Source organism: Drosophila arizonae, chromosome X, assembly GCF_054131065.1.
Source record: "Drosophila arizonae isolate 15081-1271.41 chromosome X, UAZ_ARI_1.0, whole genome shotgun sequence".
Classification (NCBI taxonomy): domain Eukaryota; kingdom Metazoa; phylum Arthropoda; class Insecta; order Diptera; family Drosophilidae; genus Drosophila; species Drosophila arizonae.
This window is the reverse complement of record NC_142927.1, coordinates 13661842-13686324: the sequence shown is the minus strand read 5'-3', so window position 1 is coordinate 13686324 and position 24483 is coordinate 13661842. Positions and strand designations below refer to the sequence as shown.

Below are 24483 nucleotides of genomic sequence, written 5' to 3'. Positions count from 1 at the left end.
AACGCGAAAAATAGAAATCGAAATCCACATCGAAATCTTATAGAACAGACCTTACAGAACCTTACAGAACAGCTAGCTATATATATGTATATGTATGTTCATATATAAGATTCAGCTAAGTTGTCTTCAAAATATGTCTATATTTATATATACAATCTTCATAGAGGTTTTCATAAGGGTTTCCATAAAGCTTCTCACAATTGTTTAGTCATTTGCTAAATTACACAAACTTTTCCTTGAGTCTAATATTTGCTCTCTAGTGTTTAGAGATTTGAGGTACATTTCATGCAAAGATTCATTTTATATCTAATTGTTTATGCTATTCAGACAAGTCTCTAAATACTATATGTTAAAATAAAGTCATTCGCAAATATATAGGCATATATATTTGCACTTGACTAATTATTGTTGAATTGAAAGAAGTCCACATTGAGATCCAATATAGCCGCATTGGGCGTCTCTTTCATGCTGAGCGCCTCGACGGCATTGTCGCTGGCATGATCGTAGTGCGGCAGCATTGCACCAGCCACGTGGCCGACGGTGGGTGGGGCCACAGCCACCGGGGGCGGCATCAGATCATCGCCAACGTTACGCAACAGACTCTCCTCGGACGGAGGCAACAATTTGCCGCCAGCGGACAAATTCAATCGTTGAGCCGCCTCGTCGGTCAGCGTATCATCTAAGGACATGCTGAGCCCTGGATATTCGACCAGATTGCGTGTACTGGCCACAGCGCTCACATGCGTCTCCGGCTCCGGTGTGGGCGCCTGCGCCGATTCCATGGCCGACATATCCAGCGCATACTGACCCTCGGGTATGCCCAGCACGCGTGCTATGCGCGCGTTCACAAAGTGCGAGCCCGACGTGTTCCGGATGAGTCGAGTGCTGCGCAACTGCAGCTGCTCTACAAAGTCGTTCAGCTCATGCAGGAAGAGATCGGCACGTTGCTCCTCGCTGAGATGGGCGTGTCTCTGCAGCTGACCGGTCAAAAGACCGAACAGTGTTGGCACATTGCTCTGCGATAATTGTTGGTGTAGTTGCTGGTGTTGTAGCTGTTGTATCTGCAACTGCTGCTGCTGCTCCTGCTGTTGCTGCTGCTCCTGCTGTTGCTGTTGCTGCGGCTGCTCCTGCTGCTCCTGCTGCTGATGTTGCTGTTCCTGATGAGCGATCACATATGGTCGCATATGGTCGGGATACTTGACGTAATGACGCTGCAAGCGACGACCCAGAAATATCTTATTGCAGCCCGGACAAATTGCGCTCTGTGGCACGGCACGCTCCTTTGGCACCGAAAGGTCAACTGTTGCCATAGACGGTGCAGCAACCGCTGTAGCTGGTGCACGATAATCTCTGTCACGCAAATCGGCCACAAGCAAATCCAACGTTTCTCCTGCAGCTGCTGTGGCCGGCTGGGGCAAGGCTGCACGAATTATGCGCCCAGATCGCGTGCGCAGAATTGAATCTGCATCTGCAGCTGGAGTTGGTTCGCTCACAGTACTACTTGTAGCTCCGCTCGGCGCAGCAATCGCTGTCGTTCTTTTCGAGGTTGCTGCAACAGTTGGCGCCCTGCGTTTTCGTGAACCGTTTGCTTTGGAGGATGTTGACGTAGATATCGCCGTGGAACGACTGTTACTAGCCGGCTGCATGCCCATGCCAATGGGATCCATGCAACGATAGATGGTCTTCTGGTTAGTCATGGCATTCGTCCGGACGACCTCGTTTCGCTTACTGCGGAAGTTCAAGAGATACATTAAACTCGGATATGCATGAAAGAAACCTCATTTACCGGTCGATAACGATGTGATCGTCCTTGGCCAACCGATATAGATTGTAGGCCAATTTAGCCAATGAGTCGCAGTCCTTGTTAGCTACGTTAACCAACTCGGAGGCAGCGGCAGCCGCGTCTGCATTGAATTGATAGCATTCAGAGAATTCCGATGACGCCGCATCAGCGGGCAACAAATCAATGCAGTTGAGCGACAATTGGTGATAGTCGCCATCACTCTTATTATTATTATTTTGTTCCTCTGCTACAGCCTGCAGCTGCATCACAGCGCTGTCCAGCTGTTCATCCTGCAGGTTGAGCACATAACCAAGTAGCGCATCTTTCTGATAGTCGGTTCTATTGATCCCTGACTCGTCAATGGCGCCATTAGATGGCACCAGCGAATCCTTCATTTCTGGTTGCCACAAGTGGTGCGCACTGCGTAATAAAGTGCAAGGTCACGTTTTGTGTTTACCGTTTTAAACAACAATAAATTGCAGATTGTTTTTGCCATTCACATTGATCGACATGCATTTAGGTACCTCGAATAGCGCATGCAATCGATTGCTCTTCGCGATGAATCGATTTGCCGCAACAATCGGCTTAATTATTGGTACTTACATCCCTATTATTAGCATTTGCGAAATTTCCGGCTATAACTGCAATATTGAATCCTTATAAAGCAAATACCAATTGTCTGTATATAGCCAATTATACAATTTGCATAATCGCTCGGTGACTGCTGCTAAACGGAAATCCTCCCACCTTCCCCACCCTTTGCACCGTCGGTGAGCCACGACCGATAGAAACTTTTTTTGCTGTGGAGCAGTGCCAAGATGTCGAAGAATAAACTAAATTTAGTTCTGCCGCCGGTAAATGTAGATGCAACTGTTGCTGCCGCACAGGTGGCACCAACGCCTCCGTTTAAAACAGCATCGGGAACAGAGTAAATATTAAATTTTCTGTATATACATTTTGAATTTTTTTTATTTTATGCCTCCCACCCGCCCACAATGCATAGAGACAGATCTGTGTTTATTGTAGTTGGTGTTGTTGTTCATATTGATGTTGCTATTGCTTCTCAAAATGACGCACCCACTACGAACATATAATAATTAAACACGCTTAAGAACGCCTACATGCACACATACATATGTATGTATATTTGCGTGTGTACATGTTTGCGTGTGCATAGATACAAATGCGTGCGAAATTGATTCTGATTCCTTAAGCCATTGAAAATACCCCTCTCCAAAATGTTAGCACTTTTCGTTTTGTTCTGCAAAAATTCATTAAAAAGTTAAATTAAAGTACAAATAGTTTGCTGGGAAAGCCAAAAACAAGCATCGACGCATTAACGGAAACGCTGGAGGGCCTCGATATGGACGACACGGAGCGCAAACGAATCAAGGTGTTCCTCAGCCAAAAGGAAAAGATCGGCGAACTCTCCGAGGAGGATCTAGAAAAGCTAGGCGAACTCGGTTCTGGAAACGGCGGCGTTGTCATGAAAGTGCGCCACACCCTCACACATTTGATAATGGCCAGGAAATTGATCCATCTGGAGGTGAAGCCGGCGATTAAAAAACAAATACTGCGCGAACTAAAAGTGCTCCACGAATGCAATTTCCCGCACATAGTTGGATTTTATGGAGCCTTCTACAGCGATGGCGAGATAAGTATCTGCATGGAGTATATGGACGGCGGCTCTCTTGATCTCATATTGAAACGGGCCGGCCGCATACCTGAATCAATACTCGGACGCATCACCTTGGCGGTGCTGAAGGGCCTCAGCTATCTGCGGGACAAGCATGCAATTATCCATCGGGATGTGAAGCCAAGCAACATACTCGTCAATAGCAGCGGCGAGATCAAAATCTGTGATTTCGGCGTTTCGGGACAACTAATCGATTCGATGGCCAACTCATTTGTGGGCACGCGCAGCTATATGTCGGTAAGTAGAATTGAAATAATAAGTAAAACTTGTATTAAACCCAAATCTAATTGTTATTATTGCAGCCTGAGCGACTTCAGGGCACACACTATTCGGTTCAGTCGGACATTTGGTCCCTTGGCCTTTCCCTCGTTGAGATGGCTATCGGCATGTATCCAATACCTCCGCCGGACAGCGCCATGCTGGAGGCCATATTTGCCGATAATGCCGACGATGGCAATCCAACGGTAATTGAGCCAAAAGTAATGGCAATCTTTGAGCTTCTCGATTATATTGTTAACGAGCCGCCGCCAAAGCTGGAACACAAGATATTCTCCAATGAGTTCAAGGACTTTGTCGACATATGCCTCAAAAAGCAGCCAGATGAGCGGGCCGATCTCAAAACGTTGCTGGTGAGACAAAGTTTATTTTCACGCATAATGTTGTTGTTGTTATTACTATTAATAAAAAATTCTTCTTTACATCGCCATTGCTAGAGCCATCCATGGATACGTAAAGCGGAGGCGGAGGATGTTGATATATCGGGCTGGGTGTGCAAGACAATGGACTTGCCGCCATCGACGCCGAAACGCAATACATCGCCCAACTAATTAGCATTCCTTTATTTCACATGCACACGCACTTATCGCACACATACACGTTATTTATTTGTATGTTATATACATGTATATGTATATGTATGTATGTATGTCTGTAATTGTTGTATCAACTCGCTTCCCACTTCCCACTCTGTCGCTCCACAACTTTCATACACCATGTGTGGGTGCGTGCGTGCCTTAACACTCACATTCTGGCCTTAACACTCACTCACATGTAGACACAATGAAAGAAACAAAGAAGAGTGGAATACTGAAAACTGAAAACTGGAAACTGAAAACTGAATAATGATCGGTACACAGAAATTAAAAAAGTTCAAATAATCGTACTCACAATCGCAAATGTGTGTTTTACCAAATTCCTAAGCAAGCCTGGAGTTTTATATCAAATTCAGTCGAGCTCTGGGTGTACCTAATATCCAGATCATTCGTTGACTTGCTAGCCTTGTAGCATTACAAAATTTTCTGGCTTATCTGAAAAAAGTTTTTTTTTTCGTACACATAATCCTAAAGAAAATATAATTTTTCGTCTGTTTTTTTTTTATTTTCCAAAATGTCGAATTCTCTCAAGGTATTTCGTTTGGGACAAAGCCTGTTGGCCAATTGTCGCATCGCCAAATTCCAACGCCCCATTTCGATAAGTGCATTTCAGTTCCAAAATTTGAAGGGTGAAGCCTTAAAGAAGCCATTGCCAATAGAGGAAAAACAGGCAGCAACAACGCCAATTGGCTTAACCCCAACACAGCGTAATTTGGTTGAGTTTGTAACGGGCGAAATACTGGAGGAACGCCGCGTCCAATTGCAATTGGAGCCGCCATACATGATAGACGATTTCACAGGTCATTTTTCTGGTTCCAAGGTGGAGCTTATCAGAGAGTCGCCGCACGAACGGATCAACATATTCTTCAATGTTAGCAAAAGTGTGCCGCGTCGCAATGATGAAACTGGTGATCTGACTCCAGTTCGTAGTGTACCCAAATTTGAGGTGCTCATTAGAAGGAATGATCTGCTGCTTTCCATATTTTGTGTATTCAAGCCAGGCGCTTTTGATGACGTGGAGCCGGAGTCGTTGGATCAGCAACCTCAAGAGAACGAAGTATTTGAGATACAGGACCTATCGCTATACAATCACGGTTGGAATGATAGCTGTTTTACCATTGATGCATCACTAATTGATGACAATTTGCAAACCATGATTTTGGAAATGCTTGAAGAAAAGGGCATTACCCATGAGTTTGCTAGAAAGCTTTCGGACATGGCAACTGCTCGCGAGCATGCCCTGTATATTGAGTTCTTAGAGAATCTATCCAAGTTCACAGTTGGTCTGCCTCAGCCAATTTCGCAAACCATAAAATAAGCCTTTAAGTACTTGCAAATATATATATAAGCAGCAATCCCAATAAATGAAAATTATACTCCGAGCAAACAAATTTCAACTGCATTTTTCCTTTAAAGGGCTCAAAAACGGATTTTTATGGATATGGCAACGCCGTTATAAACCTCAAAGTGGCCTGAGCTAACAACATAAGTCAAGCTTTGGCCGGCAGAAACAAACAAAATGTGAATGAGTAAACGCTGTTATTGCTAATCAGCTGAAATAAGTTGATGGACAGAAAGGTTTGATAAGTGAGTGTGTGTGTGTGTATCAAAGTGCGACGCGTCGTCAGTTTTATTAGTTTATCAAATGTCATTTATTTGAATGGGTTTGCGATGCTATCAATTTTAATATATATGGTAACGCTGTGACAAAGTCCAGTTAACTCCGGCAGTCGAGCTTTGGCTGGCAACGCCGTAACTAGTGACGATAGCAAGCAAAATGAAAACATCAAACGCTGTTATTGTTGTTGCTCTTGTTATTATTGGTCCGCTGTTTGCCAAATGAAATACATAAATAGACAGCTGTAGTTAGTTGTTTTTGATAAGTGTAAGTGTGCGGATTATGCTTAGTCACGGACTCAGTTTCAGTGCGCAATTGACATTAATTTTGAATGTGTGTTTCCTGTGTAATTGCTTTTGCAGCTAGCAGTAGCAATCGTCCATTGGTCAAAGCAGAGAGCGAGGCAAAAACAAAGCAAATCAAAGCAAAGCAAAAGCAGTGCAGCAGCGACAGCGACAGCAGCAGCAGTGCTCAATTCCCGGACCCAGTAAAAGTTCTTTGTCTGCGCGACGAGGCAGAAGCAGCGACGCTGACTGCGACAGGCATCGTACGTGCGTCGCTATTGAATTTGCAGTTGTTTGTTGACATCGAACGAGCGCGACGTCTCAGCTCTGTTATAGTTGGAGTTGGTGTGCGAATGTGTGTACGCGTCTATGTACATGTGCATGCATGTGTGTGTGTGTGTCTGCGTCTGCGCCTTTATGTGTAAGTGTGCGAGACGAGAAATGCAAGTGCACCTAAACAAAGCAACAGCTTACTACGCGCCATAACAACAGCAGGAGCCTCACAGTCATTCAAACTAGGCAGTGCAACGCGGACGTTAGCTTTTCAAGACGCGAACGTAACGTAAACAAAAGAAAGCTAGCAAATTTACTGCTGCTGCTGCTGCTGCTACAATTGCCAATGGTGATGCTGTTGCTGCTGCAATTGCAACGCACAACAAATTGACATGCACTAAGAAGGACGATAAACGCAAGTAACAAGGACAGCTGACATACCGTTACCAGAATTTGCAATACAATTTACTAAAAACAACAACAACAACAACAAACGAAAAATGTCATCTGTGAATGTGAACCAAAAGGAGAGTCCCAGTCGCGATTCGACTGCCTCAACATCGGGCCACATCTCGATGATAGCCGAGAATACGTTGGAATCACTGTCGCGAGACTACAGCCTGGTTAGCCTCAATTCGGCTGGCAGCCAGGACGAGTTCTTTCGCTGTCGCGATCACGCGGACAGCGTACTGAAGCGCATGCAGCTGTATGTGGACAGCCAGCAGCTGTGCGATGTGGTGCTCATCGCTGGCATCGATGGCAAACGGTAAGTGAACAAGCCAAACAGACAAAGAATGGAAAGTTGTTGCAATGCGCAAAAATCGAAAAAAAAAAAGAATAAATAAAAAAAAGACATTTTTTGCACACTCAGTCCATTCCCAGCAACCAATTTGACTTATTAGCAATTCACCATTCGGCATATACATACGTATACCCTGCACTCTTCCTCCTCCTTTTGCACTGTCAGTCGGTTCTTTGTGTCCGTTCGCACACCCGTTTCCCAAGGCAGCAACGCAATTCCAACAGTAAACACAACACTAATTGCACTCTTGCATGCTCGCCAAGGCTCGCTCTCTCTCACTCACTCTCTGTGTCAAGCTGATGATCTTGTTGAAGGCAGTGTGAAAGAGAAAGCAATATGCAGCCATTGAGGAGAGCGGCAGAGTGATTGAGATGTGCTTTGTACAGTGGTAAAAGCGTATGTAATTTACAGGCAAATGATAAACAAGTTAAATATGAAGATTTTGTTGCATATTATTAAATTTTTGCCATTGAAGAAGATTTTTGTTGAAGATTACACTGTGTATGAGACATGCTATCTGAAGATGATTTGATTTCGTTTTATTAATTTGTTATTGACGGAGTCGAAATAAATTTGTTTTAATCAAATAAATTAAAACAAATTCTTTTTTTATAGGGTGCCTGCTCACCGCTTGGTGCTATCCGCTTCGAGTGCATACTTTTCAGCAATGTTTACGGGCTCGCTGCGCGAGACCACGGAGCACGATGTGACCCTGGGCGAGGTCCATGGCGATGCACTGCAGCTGCTTGTACAGTATTGCTATACAGGGTATATTGAGCTGCGCGAGGATACGGTGGAAACGCTGCTCGCCACGGCCTGTCTGCTGCAGCTGAACTCTGTGGTCACGGCCTGCTGCAACTTTTTGGCCCGCCAGCTACATCCATCCAACTGCCTGGGATTTGCGTTCTTTGCAGAGCAGCAGAGCTGCACGGCTTTGTTGCGGCTGGCCCAGGCGTATACCTGCCAGTACTTCATGCAGGTGTGCCAAAATCAGGAGTTCTTCCAGCTCAACGCCGATCAACTGGGCAAGCTGCTGTGCAGCAATGATCTCAATGTGCCCTCCGAGCAAGATGTCTTCCACAGCCTGATGTCGTGGGTGCGCCACGATGCCCCCAACCGTGAGCAGTACATTGGCGAGTTGCTGGCTCTGGTGCGCCTCCCACTGCTGCAGCCAGTCTTCATAATGGATCACGTGGAGAACGTCTGCAACACCAATGAGTGCCAACAGCTTGTGATGGAGGCCCTAAAATGGCACCTAATGCCCGAGCGGCGCTCACGCATCGCCACCGAACGCACAACGCCCCGCAAATCGACAGTCGGCCGACTCCTGGCTGTGGGCGGCATGGATGCCCACAAGGGCGCCATCACAATCGAAAGTTACTGCCCCCGTCTTGATAAGTGGACGCCCTGGAAGCACATGACCGGACGTCGTCTGCAGTTTGGTGCCGCTGTCATGGAGGACAAGCTGATTTTGGTGGGCGGACGCGACGGTCTGAAGACCTTGAATACCGTGGAGAGCCTCGACTTAAACACAATGGCCTGGGTGCCACTGAATCCAATGACAACGCCACGTCATGGCCTGGGTGTGGCCGTGCTCGAGGGTCCGCTCTATGCGGTGGGGGGACACGATGGCTGGAGCTATCTCAATACGGTCGAACGGTAAGCTGATATTCCTCTCATTGCCAATTGCAAATGAACTCAAATGTAATCGATATATTTAAACAGTTGGGATCCAAGTGCCCGTACCTGGAGCTATGTGGCACCCATGTCATCGATGCGTTCAACAGCTGGCGTTGCGGTGCTGGGCGGTCGTCTCTATGCAGTGGGCGGACGCGATGGCTCCGTTTGCCATCGCTCCATCGAATGCTACGATCCGCACACAAACAAATGGACACTACTCGCCCCAATGAATCGACGACGCGGTGGCGTTGGCGTAAGCATTCTCCATTGGCAATCTATCGTAATTGTTCTAATCTGTATTCCTTACTGCAGGTGACTGTTGCAAATGGGTATCTCTATGCGCTCGGAGGTCACGACTGCCCGGCTAGCAATCCCATGGTCTGTCGCACCGAAACCGTCGAGCGTTACGATCCGGCCAACGATACCTGGACACTGGTAAGATCCTTTGGGTTAAAGTCCACATTAGTTAGGCTTATATAGACTGTTTCTCTAACTGTTTTTACTTCTAATATCGAAACAGATTTGTTCGCTGGCTCTGGGACGCGATGCGATCGGCTGTGCTCTGCTTGGCGATCGTTTGATTGTTGTCGGCGGCTATGATGGCAATCATGCCTTGAAGACCGTCGAGGAATATGATCCGGTGCGCAATGGCTGGAATGAGCTGGCGCCCATGTCGTTTCCACGTGCTGGCGCTTGTGTAGTTGCCATACCGAATGTTATACCGGCAGCCGCTCCACTGCCTCCAGCCAGTGCAACAGTTTAGTTCTGCTTCAATTAATTGTTGTTGTTAATGTTGTTGTTGTTGCCGTTGTTGTAGTAGTAGTAGTGTGCGTGTGCGTGTGCGCGTGTGTTTATGTATATGTGCGTCTGCGTGTGCGCCTGTGTGAGTGAGCTGCCCTGCTATTCCTATTGCCTACTACCTATTATATTATAACTTCATATATACATATATTTCTCATTACACGCAATACGATCATTGTGTTGCGCTTGGTCCGTTCGTCCAATCACCGATTGATTCCAGCTATATCCGGTGTGAAATTTCTTGGTACTTGGTACGCACAGATACACACACACACACACACACACACACACACACACATACATATATACTTACACACACACACATACAGAGAGAGAAACATTTAAACCGCTGTTGCTCTACACAAAACGTAATCTCATTCCTAGTGATACGAAACTGAAAAAAGACAATGCTCAAGCGCCTGCCCAGTGACCAGTAACCAGTGGAAAGAAACAAAAAACAAATGCATGATGCAAGGCTTTCAAACGCATTCCCAACTAAAACGTTTTCTATTTACACATATATATTTATAATTTATATTTACCGATATACCTATATTAATGTATTCTGATATTATTTTGCTTTATGTAATCTCAACACATATTCCTGTTATGTATGTATGTAACTATCATTGCCTATACGGTCGGGAGCTTCATATGCATGCATGCGTGCATGCAGGTGCATGTGTTTTACCTGGTGACAGTTCCATCACCTACACACAAACATATACATATATTTATTTATACATAAATAAGACTGTGCCAGTTAAATGGCCTAAACATATTTGATTTGCTCATATATATACATACATGCTTTCAGACATACATACATATATGTATTCATACAGCCATACATACATACATATGCATGCATGTGAAGTATACGACAAATACTTTGGTTTCTGCAAATTAAAATTTAAGAGTGCAAACTTTTAATTTTTTTAATCATAATTTATTTTAATTGTTTTTGTTTACATTAAATTTCCATCTTTCCTTTTTTTCAAATATTACAATATTACCTGTGTATGTGTGTATGGTTAATAAGCATTTATTTCTAATTGTTTATTTTTTTTTTTCTTTCTTTTCCCTTTTCAAATATTTTTTTTCTGCATTTATGCATATTTTTGTAGAAGAAGAAGAAGTGGAAGCCAGTCAGATTGGATCCAATCTGCTATAGTCGTCGTAGATCCGTCGAATTTCTCGACTACTATAATATGTAATTACGAAAACTATAAAAATTTAAGAAAAAACAAAACAAAACAATACAAAAATAAGTTGAATCAAAAAAGCGTAAGCCAACACAAATGGTAACTTTGATATATATATATATATATATATATATATATATATATATATATATATATATATATATATATATATATATATATATATATATTACTTACGTATTATTTTCTACAAACATATATTTATATTTTTACACAATCAAAAGAATACATACACTACGCATAAATAATGTATACACTGAATATGTATTTTTTGTAATAAAATATATTCTTTATTTATATGTACAGTAAAATGTAAAATTTACCGCATTTTAAGTTAACAAAGACGAAATGTGAAAAATTTAAATATTAACCGCCTTTTTTTAACCGACCAAATATTTCAGTATTCTTTTTAGGTATTTTTGCACTTCTAGCCTTTGTGGTCATACTGATAAAAAAGTCAGCACTCTTTGTTAGTATTTTATGCCATTTTTCATAGTATATTTTAGTACATGTCTATTATTGACATTGAGGTGCAAACACAATTGAATTATATTCAAATCCAATTAGTAAACATTTGCATTGGCAAATTGTTGAAGTCAGCATCATGGATGCGGAGCAGCTGAAACGACTTGAGCGCAAGGAAACCGCCTACATCGCTGACATACTTACCCAGTTTAATACGAAGGTAAGGGCACCAAACCACCAGCACCACCCACACTTTTGTAGCTGTGACTAATGTTTGTTGTGTGGCGGCTATCCGCAGAATGCAGATTTGCTGGTCTTTGATAGCTTTCACACGGACAATCTGTGGCACGATCTCTGGCTGGCCATATTTGGAATACTGGATGACGAGAGTTTATCATCATTGCACGCCCAATGTCTCAACACTGTGCGCATTCTAACGCGAGATGAGTTCAGCCTGCAGACGCACTATATTGAGCAGGAGCTAGGCACGCTGTTATCTCTGGCCCGCATCAATGGCAGCACCAGCAGCAACAGCGACGACGACGGAACGCTGCCCCAATTAACTCTGAGCGATGGCGAGGCTGATGTCATTGCCGAATCCTTGAAATGTATCTGCAATTTGGTCTATCAAAGCGCGGACTGCCGGCGCCAGTGTCTGCGCCAGCACAGCCTCGACGCGATTGTGAAGCGCTTGAATAGCGCCACCTCCTGTGCGACACGCTATCCGAGCACCCTGGAGTACTATGATATGAAACTGTTGTTCCTGCTCACCGCACTGGAGCCAACAGCGCGCACACGCCTACAAATCGATCTCAATGGACTGACCTACATGACCAACTGGTTGGACGACAAGCTGACCGAGTCGGCGACGGCAGCGGTCAGTGACGAGCAACTGAACATTATCTGTGAGCTGCTCAAGGTCATGTTCACCGTGACCAGTGCACCGGACAAGAGTCCCAACGAGTATGAGATTCAAAGTCTTCACTTGACCGGCGTTCTGCGCGAGCTACTATTGCGCTTTGGCAACCTCTCTACGGAACGGGAGCGAGCTGTGGTCACGCATGCCATCAATCTGCTGACCAACATCTCTGGCAGCTGCTTGAGCGAGCTGCTGGTCAAGTGCAGCAATGCCGAAACGGGGACAGAGAACGAAGCAGTCAGTGCCAATGCGAAATGCTGTGCCGTCTGCTTCGAGAAGCGCAACGTGCGCAGCCTGGCCGTGCTGTTGGATTATCTGCGCGGCGGACTCGCCCAGCAGGAGTCCGAGGCCAGTTCCCATGAGCTGCTGTCGCCAGTGCTGACGGTGCTGGTGAAGTGTGCTCGCAGCAATCGCACCATGCGCCACTATTTGCGCAAGGAGATCCTGCCGCCGCTAAAGGATGTGAGCAAGCGGCCAGAGGTTGGCAACGAGCTGCGCAATCATCTCTGCCGCTTTCTCACACTGCCGGCCATGATCCTGCGCGACCTGTCCGCCGAGCTGCTGTTTGTGCTCTGCAAGGAGGACGTCGGTCGCATGATCAAATATACGGGCTATGGCAATGCGGCCGGGCTGTTTGCTAAGCGCGGCGTGCTCGACTGTCGGCGCATTGAGGGCACCGACTACTCCTCGGACAGCGAGGACAGCGACACGGAGGAGTATAAACAGCAGCAACAGTCCTTCAATCCCGTGCTGGGCTGTGTCGAGCAGCCCAAGCGCAATCCGCTCGAGGGCATGTCCGAGGAGCAGAAGGAGTACGAAGCACTGCAATTGGTCAATTTGCTGGAACAGCTGCGCAAGGATGGCATTGTGCAGCCGGCGCTAATCGACAAGGATGGCAAGCCGCAGCCCCTGGAGCATATACTGCAGCTGCAGGAGGAGCTGCCGCAGCAGCAGTTCGAACAGAAACGCAAAACCTAAACGTTGGATCGCACCCTTAACGCGATCCCTCGTCTCAACATGCAATACAATCGTTTGGGGTCTTCCAACTCGCAGCACCAGCGTCAAATTTTTGGAAGCTGATAGATAGCTAACACCCATTACTAAAGTGGATGACTGTTATCCATTAATCTTTGATACTACGAACACAATCTATGCTCGCTAATATTCCAGTATACATTTACTAAACTAACACTAAACTAGGGCCAACATCCAGAGCTAAACTCGGACTTGGGGCAACCAGCAGAGAACATTCTCTGTACCTCTTTAACGACTTTGTAAGTGAGAATTTTTGTCATTTATGTATCTCCACTGTATTTATTACCGCTTAAGCTCAACGTCAAACTATAACTTCAAAGGGAAGTATATGCAAAAACAAGAGACCTAAGAATAAATGTTAATAAAAATATTAATAAATAGTAGAAGAAAAAACATACATTTTTCGATTCCTTATGCGTAGATTAAAATCTATTTAGAGCTTTATTGTGTTCAATTTTGATAGTCAGTTGGGCTCAGTTGCCTATATAGATTAACGATATTACGTATATATACACGAATCAAATAAATGTACTTCTATAGTTGCTGATACTAAATATATTTATATGCATATTCATATATACATATACATACATATGTATGCTTAAAAACCCAAACTCTCAGTGAAGAAACTTTTTTCCCAAAATAAATCAAATATTACATAATACTTATCCATTGTTTTTCAAATCAGAAATTTATACAACTTGAATCTGAATTAAGAATTTATTTTAATATAATTGTTCGAAATAATTCAAAATTATAATAATTGGCGTTCCGTAAATATTTGTCCGAATTGTCGTCCCGATATTATGAAATTGCAATTTGATTCAGAATTTTCAACTACTTCTATTTTGATTTAAATTTCTAATTTATATATTATATGTATTTACAAGGGTGGCCTGAAAAATTCCCCCACATTAAATATTCAATTTGCTTTAAACTGAAATTTGCTTATCTCTTTCTAAGATATAGATAGTCGAGAATAAAAATAAACATAAAAAGCATAAACTATAATAAATTACTACAAAATATATATATATAATAATCAGTTTGCCCCTATGATCGGGCATGATCAACTTGGCGATTCTCTGCAGCTCTCTTATAAGGGCTCCATTTTTTTTTTTTTAATTTTTTTTTTATAAATGCCTACAGCTGCATCATTTACACACATACATACATGCATACAGTCATGCACAACAAATACAATCACACATGAAATCATAATCACACACACTCACAGAGGCGCACGGCGAGTGGTTAATTATGGTTCTAGAGATATTCTTCTGATCAAATTTTCCAGAAAATCACATTCTAAATGTTTGCCAAGAATTTGGTTGTTGCATAAAGATTATGGATATTACGAAAGATATGGCTAAATCGGAAATACATATTTACAAATGACTGCATAGTCAATGTCAAGACTTCAGATATTGCAATTTTGTACGTATATATATTCTCCATTTATGGCTCTCAAAACCAACTCAGAATATATCGATTTTTATCGATCATAGGCTATTGGTAATAAGCTATCGAGAAAAAAGATAATCCTATGCTGCGTACAGCTGATTATTTTTAAGTAATCTCGAGCTTTAGCCATAATCTGTCGATTAACTTAGTATATCGATAAGAATATATAGAATTTGTTAGGGCCGTATTGATACTTCGATATAGATCTAGATACATACATCTATGTAATATACATGAATCGTACTTTGTATTGAACTAGACCAAAGCTGATATCTAAAATACATACATCATGAGTTCATTTCCTATTGCTTTCTATATCCGATTCTCTAGCTATACATCTATCTACGCCTATCTCACGCCAGATTTCGTTCTTTGGTTAAAGCCCAATTTAAGCCTCAAGCGAATCTAAATCTTGGTACATTCACTATATATATATATACATATGTATATATATACATAAATATATAAATATATACATGTACATATACAAATATATGTGTGTATATATATATAAATATAAATATATATATGTTTGTGCATGTGTGTGTGTGTGTGTGTATGTGTGGGTGGGTGTGGGTGTGTGTGTGTGTGTGCCTAATGCTTTGCCCTGATTCCCAGCTTCTGTCCATTGTACCCACGCCCTGTTTATCTGCCCCGCCCTAAGCGTTTATTTCCTTCTTTGCTCCACTTCCTATTAAGAAGGAAACTTTCTTTTCCTTTCGTCTCGTTCCTTCTAGATTTTTCCTATCTCCGTCCCCCTCCCTTCGTCAGTCCCTGTTAGCTTTTTTTTTAGGGTTTTTGTTTGTTTTTGTTTTGTTATTTTTTTTTAGGTTTTTCGATTTTAGATAGCCGGAACTCATTTACGGGTAGCATGCGATCCACTGTAGCCATCAAGGAAATTGGCCTCCTGAATGCGCAGACGATCGCACCTGGGCGCCAGCGAATGATGCCGCTTGGCATTGTGTCCATGGGCATGGTGCCTCTTGTGCCAGGCATTCTCGTAGCCACCCTTGCTACTCCCGACCGGGAAGTAGTTGGAGTAGGCGTGTGCCAGCTTGTGCGAGTGCTGGGCCAGCGAAGATGACCTGCAGTCCTTGGTGTGTGTCGACGTTGAGGAGAGGGGACGACTGGACTTCGATGTGTCGGGGCGGTTGGACAGTGGCGGGACATGGCAGCTGCTCGTCTTGTAAACGCTGGACAGATTGGGCAGCTCGTAGGCATTGGCATCGCTCTCGTCGCGGGCCAGAAATTCACGCAGCTGCAGCTGCTTCTGTTTGTCCCGATCGAGTTTGGGGTGATCCGCCTCGACGCCGGAGTCGCTTTGTGGCGTTTTGATGGCGCTCTTTATGGCCGACGACGGCAATACCGGCGTATTTTCGGACTTGTTGCTCATCACCGACGGCGGGGAGTACAGCAAGCGTTCGATATGATGGCGCAGTCCTTGCTTGCTCAGAAGCTGTTGGTTGTCCTGGACGTAGTGCAACAGCTGGCGCTTGCACTTGGCCATCTCCTCCTCCAGCCGGAGCAGCCGCGTCTTATAGCAAATGAATGCCGCCGATGCGTTCGACGCCCTCAACGCATCGTCTGTCTTCTCGTCCATGGGGACCACTTTGTCCACCGGCCGGACGGTGCCATCTGGCGTATAGAAGCGATCGACCCTGTTCCCGGGACTCAGGTAATTCATCCGACGCTGGTGGCGTGGGGCGCGCATCCCATTGCCCGTGGACTCCCGGACCATTTTGCGCATCTGATGCTTTGGCGGCAGGTGAGTGCGCTGATTCCCGCCGTCAGCGTCGTTCATATTACATTTTTTCTGCTGCAGCTCGCGATGCTCAAGCTGCATTCGCTCCAGGGCTGTGGTCAGCTCCGCGGATTTCCGATCCTTGCGTTGTTGCTCCTCCGCAGAGGGGGTCTGGCTGGCCGCAGCATCGGACTGAGCCGGCGGAAACGCTTGCACCGTTCGCGATGAATCGGAACTATTCGACGAGGAGCGTCGAGGAGCTGGCGCATGCCCGTGAGCCGGATCGAAACGCAAGGCCTTGGAATGCTGTCGGTCCGCGTTTTTTGTTTGAGTGTACTCCTTCACCTGCTGCTTGATAGCCTCAGCTCGCGACTTGGCCAAGCCTGATGGGGTCGCCTGGCGGGGGCGCGATATGTGCTCTTTATGTTTATTAACCGACTCGGCCGGAGTTGATCGCCGGTGCTGTTCATCGGCTTTGGTCCTGGCCATGCGCCTCTCCTTGCATTCGCGGCGCAATTTCCTCACTCTCGCCCTCAGCTGAGCCGTGGAGCACAGCCCCTCACCGACCACCTCGATTTCTGCCGCCGTGGGCGGAGACTCCTCCCACAGATGCAGCGGTGGCACTACCGTGCCCGACTGACTCGTCACTGGCGTCCGCCAAATGCCACCTATGCAGCGCGGAGCTGTGGCAGCCACTGAGGCTGTGGCTATGGCTGGTGCTATGGCTGTGGCTGTGGCTGTGGCTGCCGCTGCCGCTGCTGCAGCAGCTGCCAGTTCTCGACGCAAGGCCACGTGAGCTGATTCCCCTGGACGACGTATATACCTGGCGTCACTTGGACAGCGTTTGTTCCCGTGTTGCTGTTGCTGTTGCTCCTGCTGCTGTTGTTGCTGCTCCTGCTGTTGCTGCTGTTGTTGCTGTTTTTGTTGCTCCTGCTGCTGTTGTTGCTGTTGCTGCTCCTGCTGTTGCTGTGGTTGCTGCTTCCTTTTCAATTTCTCCTGATGATCCCTTTCTAAAAGCTGTTCTATCCGCCTCAACTCCTGCTGAGCTAACCGATACTCTATCCGCTGCTGCTGCTCCTGCAGGTGGCGCACTTTTATCATTTGCTCTTCGTACAGCTTATCCCGTCGCTCTTGCTCCTGTAGCTGTTGCTGTACCCGTAGCTGATGTTGCTGTATCCGTTCCTGTTGCAGCTGCCGTTGCCGTTGCCGTTGCCATTTCTGCAGCTGTTGCTGTGTCATCTGTTGCTGTTGCTGCTGCTGCTGTTGCTGTTGCTGCTGCTGCTGTTGCTGCTGTTGCTGTTGCTGCTGTTGCTGTTGCTGCTGCTGCTGTGGCTGCTGCTGCGGATGTGAATGCGGGTGCTGTTGAGCGTGCGGGTGGGGGTGCGGGTGCGTGTGTTGGTGTGGATGTGTCTGGAAATGTTGCTGCTTCCGTTGCTCCTCCACCCAGGCCTTGGTCAATGTGGAAATCGGCTGTCCGGGCGGATCCGTTTGTACGGTGGCCTGGGAAATGCTTGCGGATTGCCTAAGGCGAGTGAGGGAAAAGTGAAGAGGTGAAGTGGATTTGGGAAGTGTAATTAACGTAAGACGTATGTAGCTTTGGTGTGTGCTTCAGGTGCAGTTGGGCTCGAGTAGATTTCTATAAGTATCGTCAAGTATACCTAACACTATCTATCATATAAAAATATTATTCAAAGGACCAATCCCAATGCCTGACTTTACCTAACCTACCTAATCTATATATTGAAATATAACAACTTTGATAGCATTCGCATCTATAGATAATCTCAACTAAATCTAAAGAATCTAAGTTTATATTCTTAAGCCTGATTATATCTACTGCTATATCAAGGACGAGTCTAGTCAGGTTACCCCAGTTTTTATAGCGAAGCACGAACACTATATTTATTTTATTTAGTTTAACAATAGATACTCTTAAATATACGAAAAAAAATTCGGTTGTTTTATAATACTCGTTCACGATTTTAAAACAAACTATCTTAGATACATATAAGTTAGAGTACTCTTTGAACCCTGCATAGAGACGAGACTCCAAGCATTTTATGAACTTGACAGCCGGACAAACAGACAAGTGGACGGACAGACAGACATAGCTGGATCAACTCAGTTCGTCGTTTCGATCAGGGATATATGTGTATACTGTATAGAGTCTACCACGCCTCCTTCTGTCGATCGTATGCAAATGTATAAAACTTGTATACCCGGAATTCCCATTTACATTACGGTCATGGGCACAGACCCTGCCTATGAAGGCTATATGAATGTATAATGTCAGATCTCGTCAGTTTAATAGGACAGACAAGGATAGAGTCGTGAATGAACCACATCGTAAACGAGTATTAAAACAGCTGCTTAAGATATGGTAAAGGCCTAGTCTAAATGGGGAAGCCTTAGGGATAGCTCTAAGGATAGGTCGCCTGACGCTGAGCTGAACGCGAATAATGTCGCTGTTGTTGTCGTTGTTGTTGTTGTCGCTGTTGCTGTAAGCTCGTTAAATGCGATGCTGGAGTTGAAATGGAAGTGCACGAAGATGTGGATGTGGATATGGATGAGGATGGCTCTCGTCCACTTTTTGATAGAGCCGCACGCTGTTGCCTACAGCTTGTTGTGGTCGTTGTTGTTGTTGGCTTTGTCTTAGTTGTTGTAGCTGTTGTCGTTGCTGCTGCTGCTGCTGTTGCTGCTGTGCTGAACGCCGTCGTCGCTGTGGATGACGACGAACGTCTATGCTATGAGCGACGACACCTGCAAAATGAAGCAATCGAGCGAGCAGCTAGATCAGCATACTCCAAGCACTCGCACCGCCCATGCTTCGCACCACCCAAGCCACACCACAAGAAAACAAGATGGAGGGGGGGAATGAACTCACCTGGATTTCGATTCAGATCGCGCACGGCTCGGCGTCTGGCTCGACGGCTGATCGGGGCTAGCCGTTGAGATCACTGGTGTAGTGGACGAGCGCCCTTCACTAGATCGCAGTTCAGGCGCAATCATTTCGTAGAGGGTGGTACGGTACTCATCGACGCCGTACCGCGTATCGTCGTCCAACGGCGGCCTGATGTCGGCACGCAGCTCCATGTTCGCCGAGGAGGTGCGAAAGCGATGCACATAGGAGTGGGCGATGGCCTCCTTGGCGGTTAGCCGCCCTTCCGGATCGAGCACCAGCAGTGACTTTACCAGCGACAATGCATCGTCACAGCAATTGCGCAGTATCTCGTCCAGGGAGTACCGCCGGTCCCGCACGATCTTCTTGCTGAGCAGCACCGACCCGAAGCTGGCTCCGATGGATTCGATATCGCGATCCGTCACCTCCGGCAGCGCATTCACTATCTTCTCAATCTGATTGATGGTGCTGGTGCCTTGGAAGAGCGGCTTCTGGCGTATCATCTCGCCCAGTATGCAGCCCAGGCTCCACATATCAATGCCCTTCGTATACCTAATGCACACATTAATAATCCAAATAAGACTCAAACCAACTGCGACTACTCTACTTGACGCTTACTTGCGACTGGCCACCAGAATTTCGGGTGCCCGATACCAACGGGTCGCCACATAATCTGTCAGCATCGCCTCGTTATCGAGCTCATCCTTGCAGTCCAAATCCGCATTGCTTCGCCGCTTCGTGCACAGAGTGCGCGCCAGACCAAAGTCGGCTACCTTAAGCCTTTGGGAATATATGTATACAATAAATATAGTAGCAATGACAATGACAATGACAATGACAATGACAATGACAATGACAATGACAATGACAATGACAATGACAATGACAATGACAATGACAATGACAATGACAATGACAATGACAATGACAATGACAATGACAATGACAATGACAATGACAATGACAATGACAATGACAATGACAATGACAATGACAATGACAATGACAATGACAATGACAATGACAATGACAATGACAATGACAATGACAATGACAATGACAATGACAATGACAATGACAATGACAATGACAATGACAATGACAATGACAATGACAATGACAATGACAATGACAATGACAATGACAATGACAATGACAATGACAATGACAATGACAATGACAATGACAATGACAATGGCAGCAATGAAATGACAATGACAATGACAATGACAATGACAATGACAAATAGACCTACCTGCACTTGCTATCGATCAGAATGTTGCTTGGCTTGAGATCCCTGTGGATGACATTACCGGAGTGCATATACTTGATCGCATTGATCAGCTGATACATGACGAAGCGCTTGTGTATGTCCTTGAGGACGTCGCCCTTTTTGATGACATTGTGCAGATCGCTGTCCATGAACTCGAAGACCAAATAAAAGTCCAGATTGTTCGCAGCTCTGCAAAGAGGAAACTTAAGGAGCATCAGCAGAAATGATGAGGAAGCTCTGAGGCCTACTTGAAGATGTCCAGCATCCGAATGATGTTCGGATGATGCCGAAAGGCGCGCAGGAAGACGACCTCGCGATAGGTGCGCTGTGCATCGGTTTCATCCCGGAAGGCGTCGTAGATCTTCTTGAGTGCCACGGTGTCCTTTTGTCGCCTGTCCGTGGCCTTCCACACAATGCCGTAGGCGCCCTTGCCCAGACGCTGCACACGCACGGCATACATATATCGATCAGTAATCAGCGATAAACGATAGACGATTAACGATCACAAATTTAGCCTACCTTGCGCACTTCAAAAAACCGCTCCACATTCTTATCAAGCTCATGTATGCGTCGCTCCTGAGCATTCGCTAGCCGTTCGGCCATTTGCCTGTCCCTCTCCTTATCCTTATGCTTCTCTTTCTGCTTATCCTTCTCCTTATCCTTTTCCCTGTTCCGCTCCTTATGCCGCTCTCTATCCTTGTACACAGGCCTGGGCAGTGATTCGGTCTTCCGTATCCGCATGTGTTGAGCGTGATATTGATGCGCCTCCCGCTGCTTATCTGCTACCTGCTGTGGTTCCACTGATGGCACTGGCTGCAGTGGTTGCTGTGGTTGCTGTGGTTGTGGTTGATCTGGCTGCAGCTGGTGTTTTTGCTGCTGCTGTTGTTGTTGTTGTGCCAGTCGTAGTTGTTGTTGTAAGTGTTCTTGTTGCTCCGCTAGTTTTCGATGCCGACGGCGGTATTTCCGCTTATCCACCTCCAGCTCTGGAATTGCAATATTATCAACGCATCCGCCAACTTTTTGTGCGACGTGCCGCCGGTCGGCTTCGTCCTGTGCGGGCGCCAGTTTGTGGCAAGCACTTCAGCACTTTCTATGGCGGCTGTGGGTGCAAGTGGGTGCTTGAGTGGTTGAGTGGTTGAGTGCTTGAGTGCATGGTGTTAAGTTGTTGCTGCTGTTGCTGTTGTTGCTGCTGTTGCTGTCGCGTGTGAATGTTGCTGCTGATGGCTTTGTGTTCGCATTGTAAGAGTCTATCGTCGCCTTCATATGCAAAACGCAGGCCCAGGTATGTATGTTAAAAATGCAACAATAACAACAACAACAACAGCAAGAACATGGAATCATCATAAGGCAATTTTGATTGAAACGAAATTATTGTTAGATCGATCGAAAAGCGAAAGTGGGCGACAACAGCAACACAACAACACAGCAACAACAACAGGGCAAACAATTTGGCCTAGCAATGCCAACAAATGGACAAATGGAACCAGGACCCTCAAGTGCCCAGGGCAACGTCATATGTTTTTGTTTTTGTTGTTGTCGTTGTCGTTGTCATTGTTGTTGCAATTGCCAGCAAATGCCAGTCCCACAAAAAACAATCAAACAACGCCTCAAATGCCATCGAATCGTGCATGCAATCGAATATGGAGCAAAATGATTTTGTTTAACAATAAATATATACGAGAACCCTTACTCCCCCATCTACTTAAATGTGTGTACTTCAAGTCTACACTGATCCAAATTAAATATCACTTTCAATTGGGAACGAATCTGACATTCAGCGAGAACCGTTATAGAAATTGAAATATAAATAGTTTCACGAATTCTTACAGCTAGCAGTGATTCAATATAGCCTTAAACATATAAACATATATATATATATATATGAATTCATCACCCAATTGAATTATCATATAGATTAAATCATCAATCACGATGTAATGTTTTGATTATTGAATTTTGTCATATTTATATATATGCACCTGCATCAAATCGTAATAATCAATCAGAACTTATACATTCAATCATATTCAATCCAGAATTCCATTATATTACTTATAATATATATTCAATCAACTAAAAATCAATTTTTATTAAATCAAGTATAAGCAATGATAAATCATTTAGTATATTCAATTTTCTGAATTTACTGCTATTAAGGTTTGTCTCTCATAAAGTCGGGCTATTTAATTTTATCAGATTCTAAATATACCAGGAAATGTAATTCTTAATTATTTGAAACCCCTCAAGATGATGAGATAAGATCTACCAACTGCCATACAATGATTTTCAATTCATATCAGAATTCAAACTAAAAATACTTTAATTCCTAATGAGAGTGGATTTAATAATTTAGATATTAATTCGAGATTCGATTCTAACAGAAAAATACAAAGTGCAGTGTAGAGCTAGAGAAATAAATTATTTTTTTTTTTTTTGGCACAGCTGCCAATGGAGTTGGCGCCATGCATGTCACTTACCTGCCGATGAATGGATGAATTGATGGATGGATGGATGGGAGCTAGACCCGGAGCTGGAGGCCCCTAAATGTTCCACTTGGCCGAGCCAAGCTGTGGCGACTCGTTGGCAATCGAACTATGAGCGGCTATTGCGGTACTGACAACATCAACTTACAATTTGCACACGCTATATGTATATACATACACACACACACACACACACAGAAGCAAAAAAGGGAAGTGTATATATGTATATGTAGATATGTTCAAATGAAATCACAAATGATTAATATTGGGTATTAGAACGAGTGTTGAATCCAAATGCAACTGTGGAAGGAAAACGACGATGATGGAATATTTAAAAAGACGTTAGATTTAGTTGATAGAGAAACGCACGCACCCACCTCTAGATGTGTTGTGAACAACGTATATGAGAAAACGTAGTAAGTGATGGCAAAAAAAAATTGCAGTGGTTTATCGATGGGTGGATCGATGTTTGTTTGTTTGATTGATTGGTTGATTTATTGAATGAGTGATCAGTTCCAGTTGTCCGCTAATTCGTGAACCGTTATTCGGAAACCGCCATCAATTCAAATAAATTATTTCTGGGCTTCTTGAACCAAATCAAATGTAATATGTTTTGTTTTAACTGCTCCTGCGACTTTATAATTTAACCGTTTTCCACTTGCGGATCCGCTGAACTTATCGGAATCACGCTGTTCAATTTGAGTATTGCACTTAAGTATGTTTACACACGCACATACATATATATATTTATATATACATATAGACATATACATATATGTATAAAGTGTGCATACATAAATGATATATATATATATATGTATATATATTTATATATATACATATATATATATATATATATATATATATATATATATATAGGGATAATACCGTATCGAATAACTCGCGTTGTGATTTTTGGAAAATAAGATCAAAATTATAATACAAAATTGTGTGTTTTTTATTGTCGAGTTGTGTGGAAGGTATACAAAATATAGATGCCAAATGGCTACGACATTTCTAAAGGTCAACACAACTAGTGCCCGGACTACTAAGTTTTCACACTGTCTCCGGTTTGATTCTGTCAACGTCTACCTCGATATGCGAGCCAACAATATATGCATGCATACACACACACACACACACATACACACATACGTAGTCCTTTTCCGCAC

At 44.5% G+C, this 24483-nt stretch overlaps 6 protein-coding genes across 10 annotated transcripts; 4 read left to right on the top strand and 2 right to left on the bottom strand.

The window, feature by feature from the left end:
* Positions 1 to 120: 120 nt before the first annotated feature.
* LOC149267913 (uncharacterized) lies at positions 121 to 2309 on the bottom strand. The gene is made up of 2 exons (XM_089474502.1): positions 1787 to 2309; positions 121 to 1728 (listed from the first exon to the last, which is right to left on the bottom strand). The coding sequence occupies exons 1-2, from the start codon at positions 2176 to 2178 to the stop codon at positions 399 to 401; spliced, it is 1722 nt and encodes a 573-aa protein (XP_089330628.1). The 5' UTR covers positions 2179 to 2309; the 3' UTR covers positions 121 to 398.
* Positions 2310 to 2363: 54 nt separating this feature from the next.
* Dsor1 (mitogen-activated protein kinase kinase 1) lies at positions 2364 to 4648 on the top strand. 2 transcript variants are annotated; one of them, XM_018014151.2, is made up of 4 exons: positions 2364 to 2711; positions 3086 to 3716; positions 3782 to 4108; positions 4193 to 4648. In XM_018014151.2, the coding sequence occupies exons 1-4, from the start codon at positions 2602 to 2604 to the stop codon at positions 4304 to 4306; spliced, it is 1182 nt and encodes a 393-aa protein (XP_017869640.1). In that variant the 5' UTR covers positions 2364 to 2601; the 3' UTR covers positions 4307 to 4648. The 2 variants fall into 2 exon arrangements, with proteins under 2 accessions (XP_017869640.1, XP_017869639.1); XM_018014150.2 differs by having other exon boundaries at positions 3077 to 3716.
* A 73-nt stretch (positions 4649 to 4721) lies between these two features.
* LOC149267912 (complement component 1 Q subcomponent-binding protein, mitochondrial-like) lies at positions 4722 to 5742 on the top strand. The gene has a single exon (XM_089474503.1). It carries the CDS (start codon positions 4866 to 4868, stop codon positions 5667 to 5669), a length of 804 nt encoding a protein of 267 aa, XP_089330629.1. The 5' UTR covers positions 4722 to 4865; the 3' UTR covers positions 5670 to 5742.
* A 333-nt stretch (positions 5743 to 6075) lies between these two features.
* Positions 6076 to 11350, top strand: LOC108618208 (kelch-like protein 5). The gene is made up of 7 exons (XM_018014128.2): positions 6076 to 6236; positions 6332 to 7292; positions 7944 to 8987; positions 9054 to 9261; positions 9321 to 9443; positions 9529 to 9765; positions 10937 to 11350. The coding sequence occupies exons 2-7, from the start codon at positions 7027 to 7029 to the stop codon at positions 11024 to 11026; spliced, it is 1968 nt and encodes a 655-aa protein (XP_017869617.1). The 5' UTR covers positions 6076 to 6236; positions 6332 to 7026; the 3' UTR covers positions 11027 to 11350.
* A 150-nt stretch (positions 11351 to 11500) lies between these two features.
* ric8a (ric8 guanine nucleotide exchange factor A) lies at positions 11501 to 14115 on the top strand. The gene is made up of 2 exons (XM_018014133.2): positions 11501 to 11717; positions 11796 to 14115. Exons 1-2 carry the CDS (start codon positions 11637 to 11639, stop codon positions 13392 to 13394), a joined length of 1680 nt encoding a protein of 559 aa, XP_017869622.1. The 5' UTR covers positions 11501 to 11636; the 3' UTR covers positions 13395 to 14115.
* Positions 14116 to 14152: 37 nt separating this feature from the next.
* On the bottom strand, positions 14153 to 24353 carry Erk7 (Extracellularly regulated kinase 7). Of its 4 annotated transcripts, none has more exons than XM_089474498.1 (9): positions 24200 to 24353; positions 23685 to 24000; positions 23306 to 23611; positions 21348 to 21927; positions 21077 to 21267; positions 20811 to 21017; positions 20174 to 20335; positions 19541 to 20107; positions 14153 to 18178 (listed from the first exon to the last, which is right to left on the bottom strand). In XM_089474498.1, the coding sequence occupies exons 4-9, from the start codon at positions 21567 to 21569 to the stop codon at positions 15772 to 15774; spliced, it is 3756 nt and encodes a 1251-aa protein (XP_089330624.1). In that variant the 5' UTR covers positions 21570 to 21927; positions 23306 to 23611; positions 23685 to 24000; positions 24200 to 24353; the 3' UTR covers positions 14153 to 15771. The 4 variants fall into 4 exon arrangements, with proteins under 4 accessions (XP_089330624.1, XP_089330623.1, XP_089330626.1 ...); XM_089474497.1 differs by having other exon boundaries at positions 23689 to 24000; XM_089474500.1 differs by having other exon boundaries at positions 23689 to 23980; positions 24200 to 24338.
* Between the last annotated feature and the right edge of the window lie 130 nt (positions 24354 to 24483).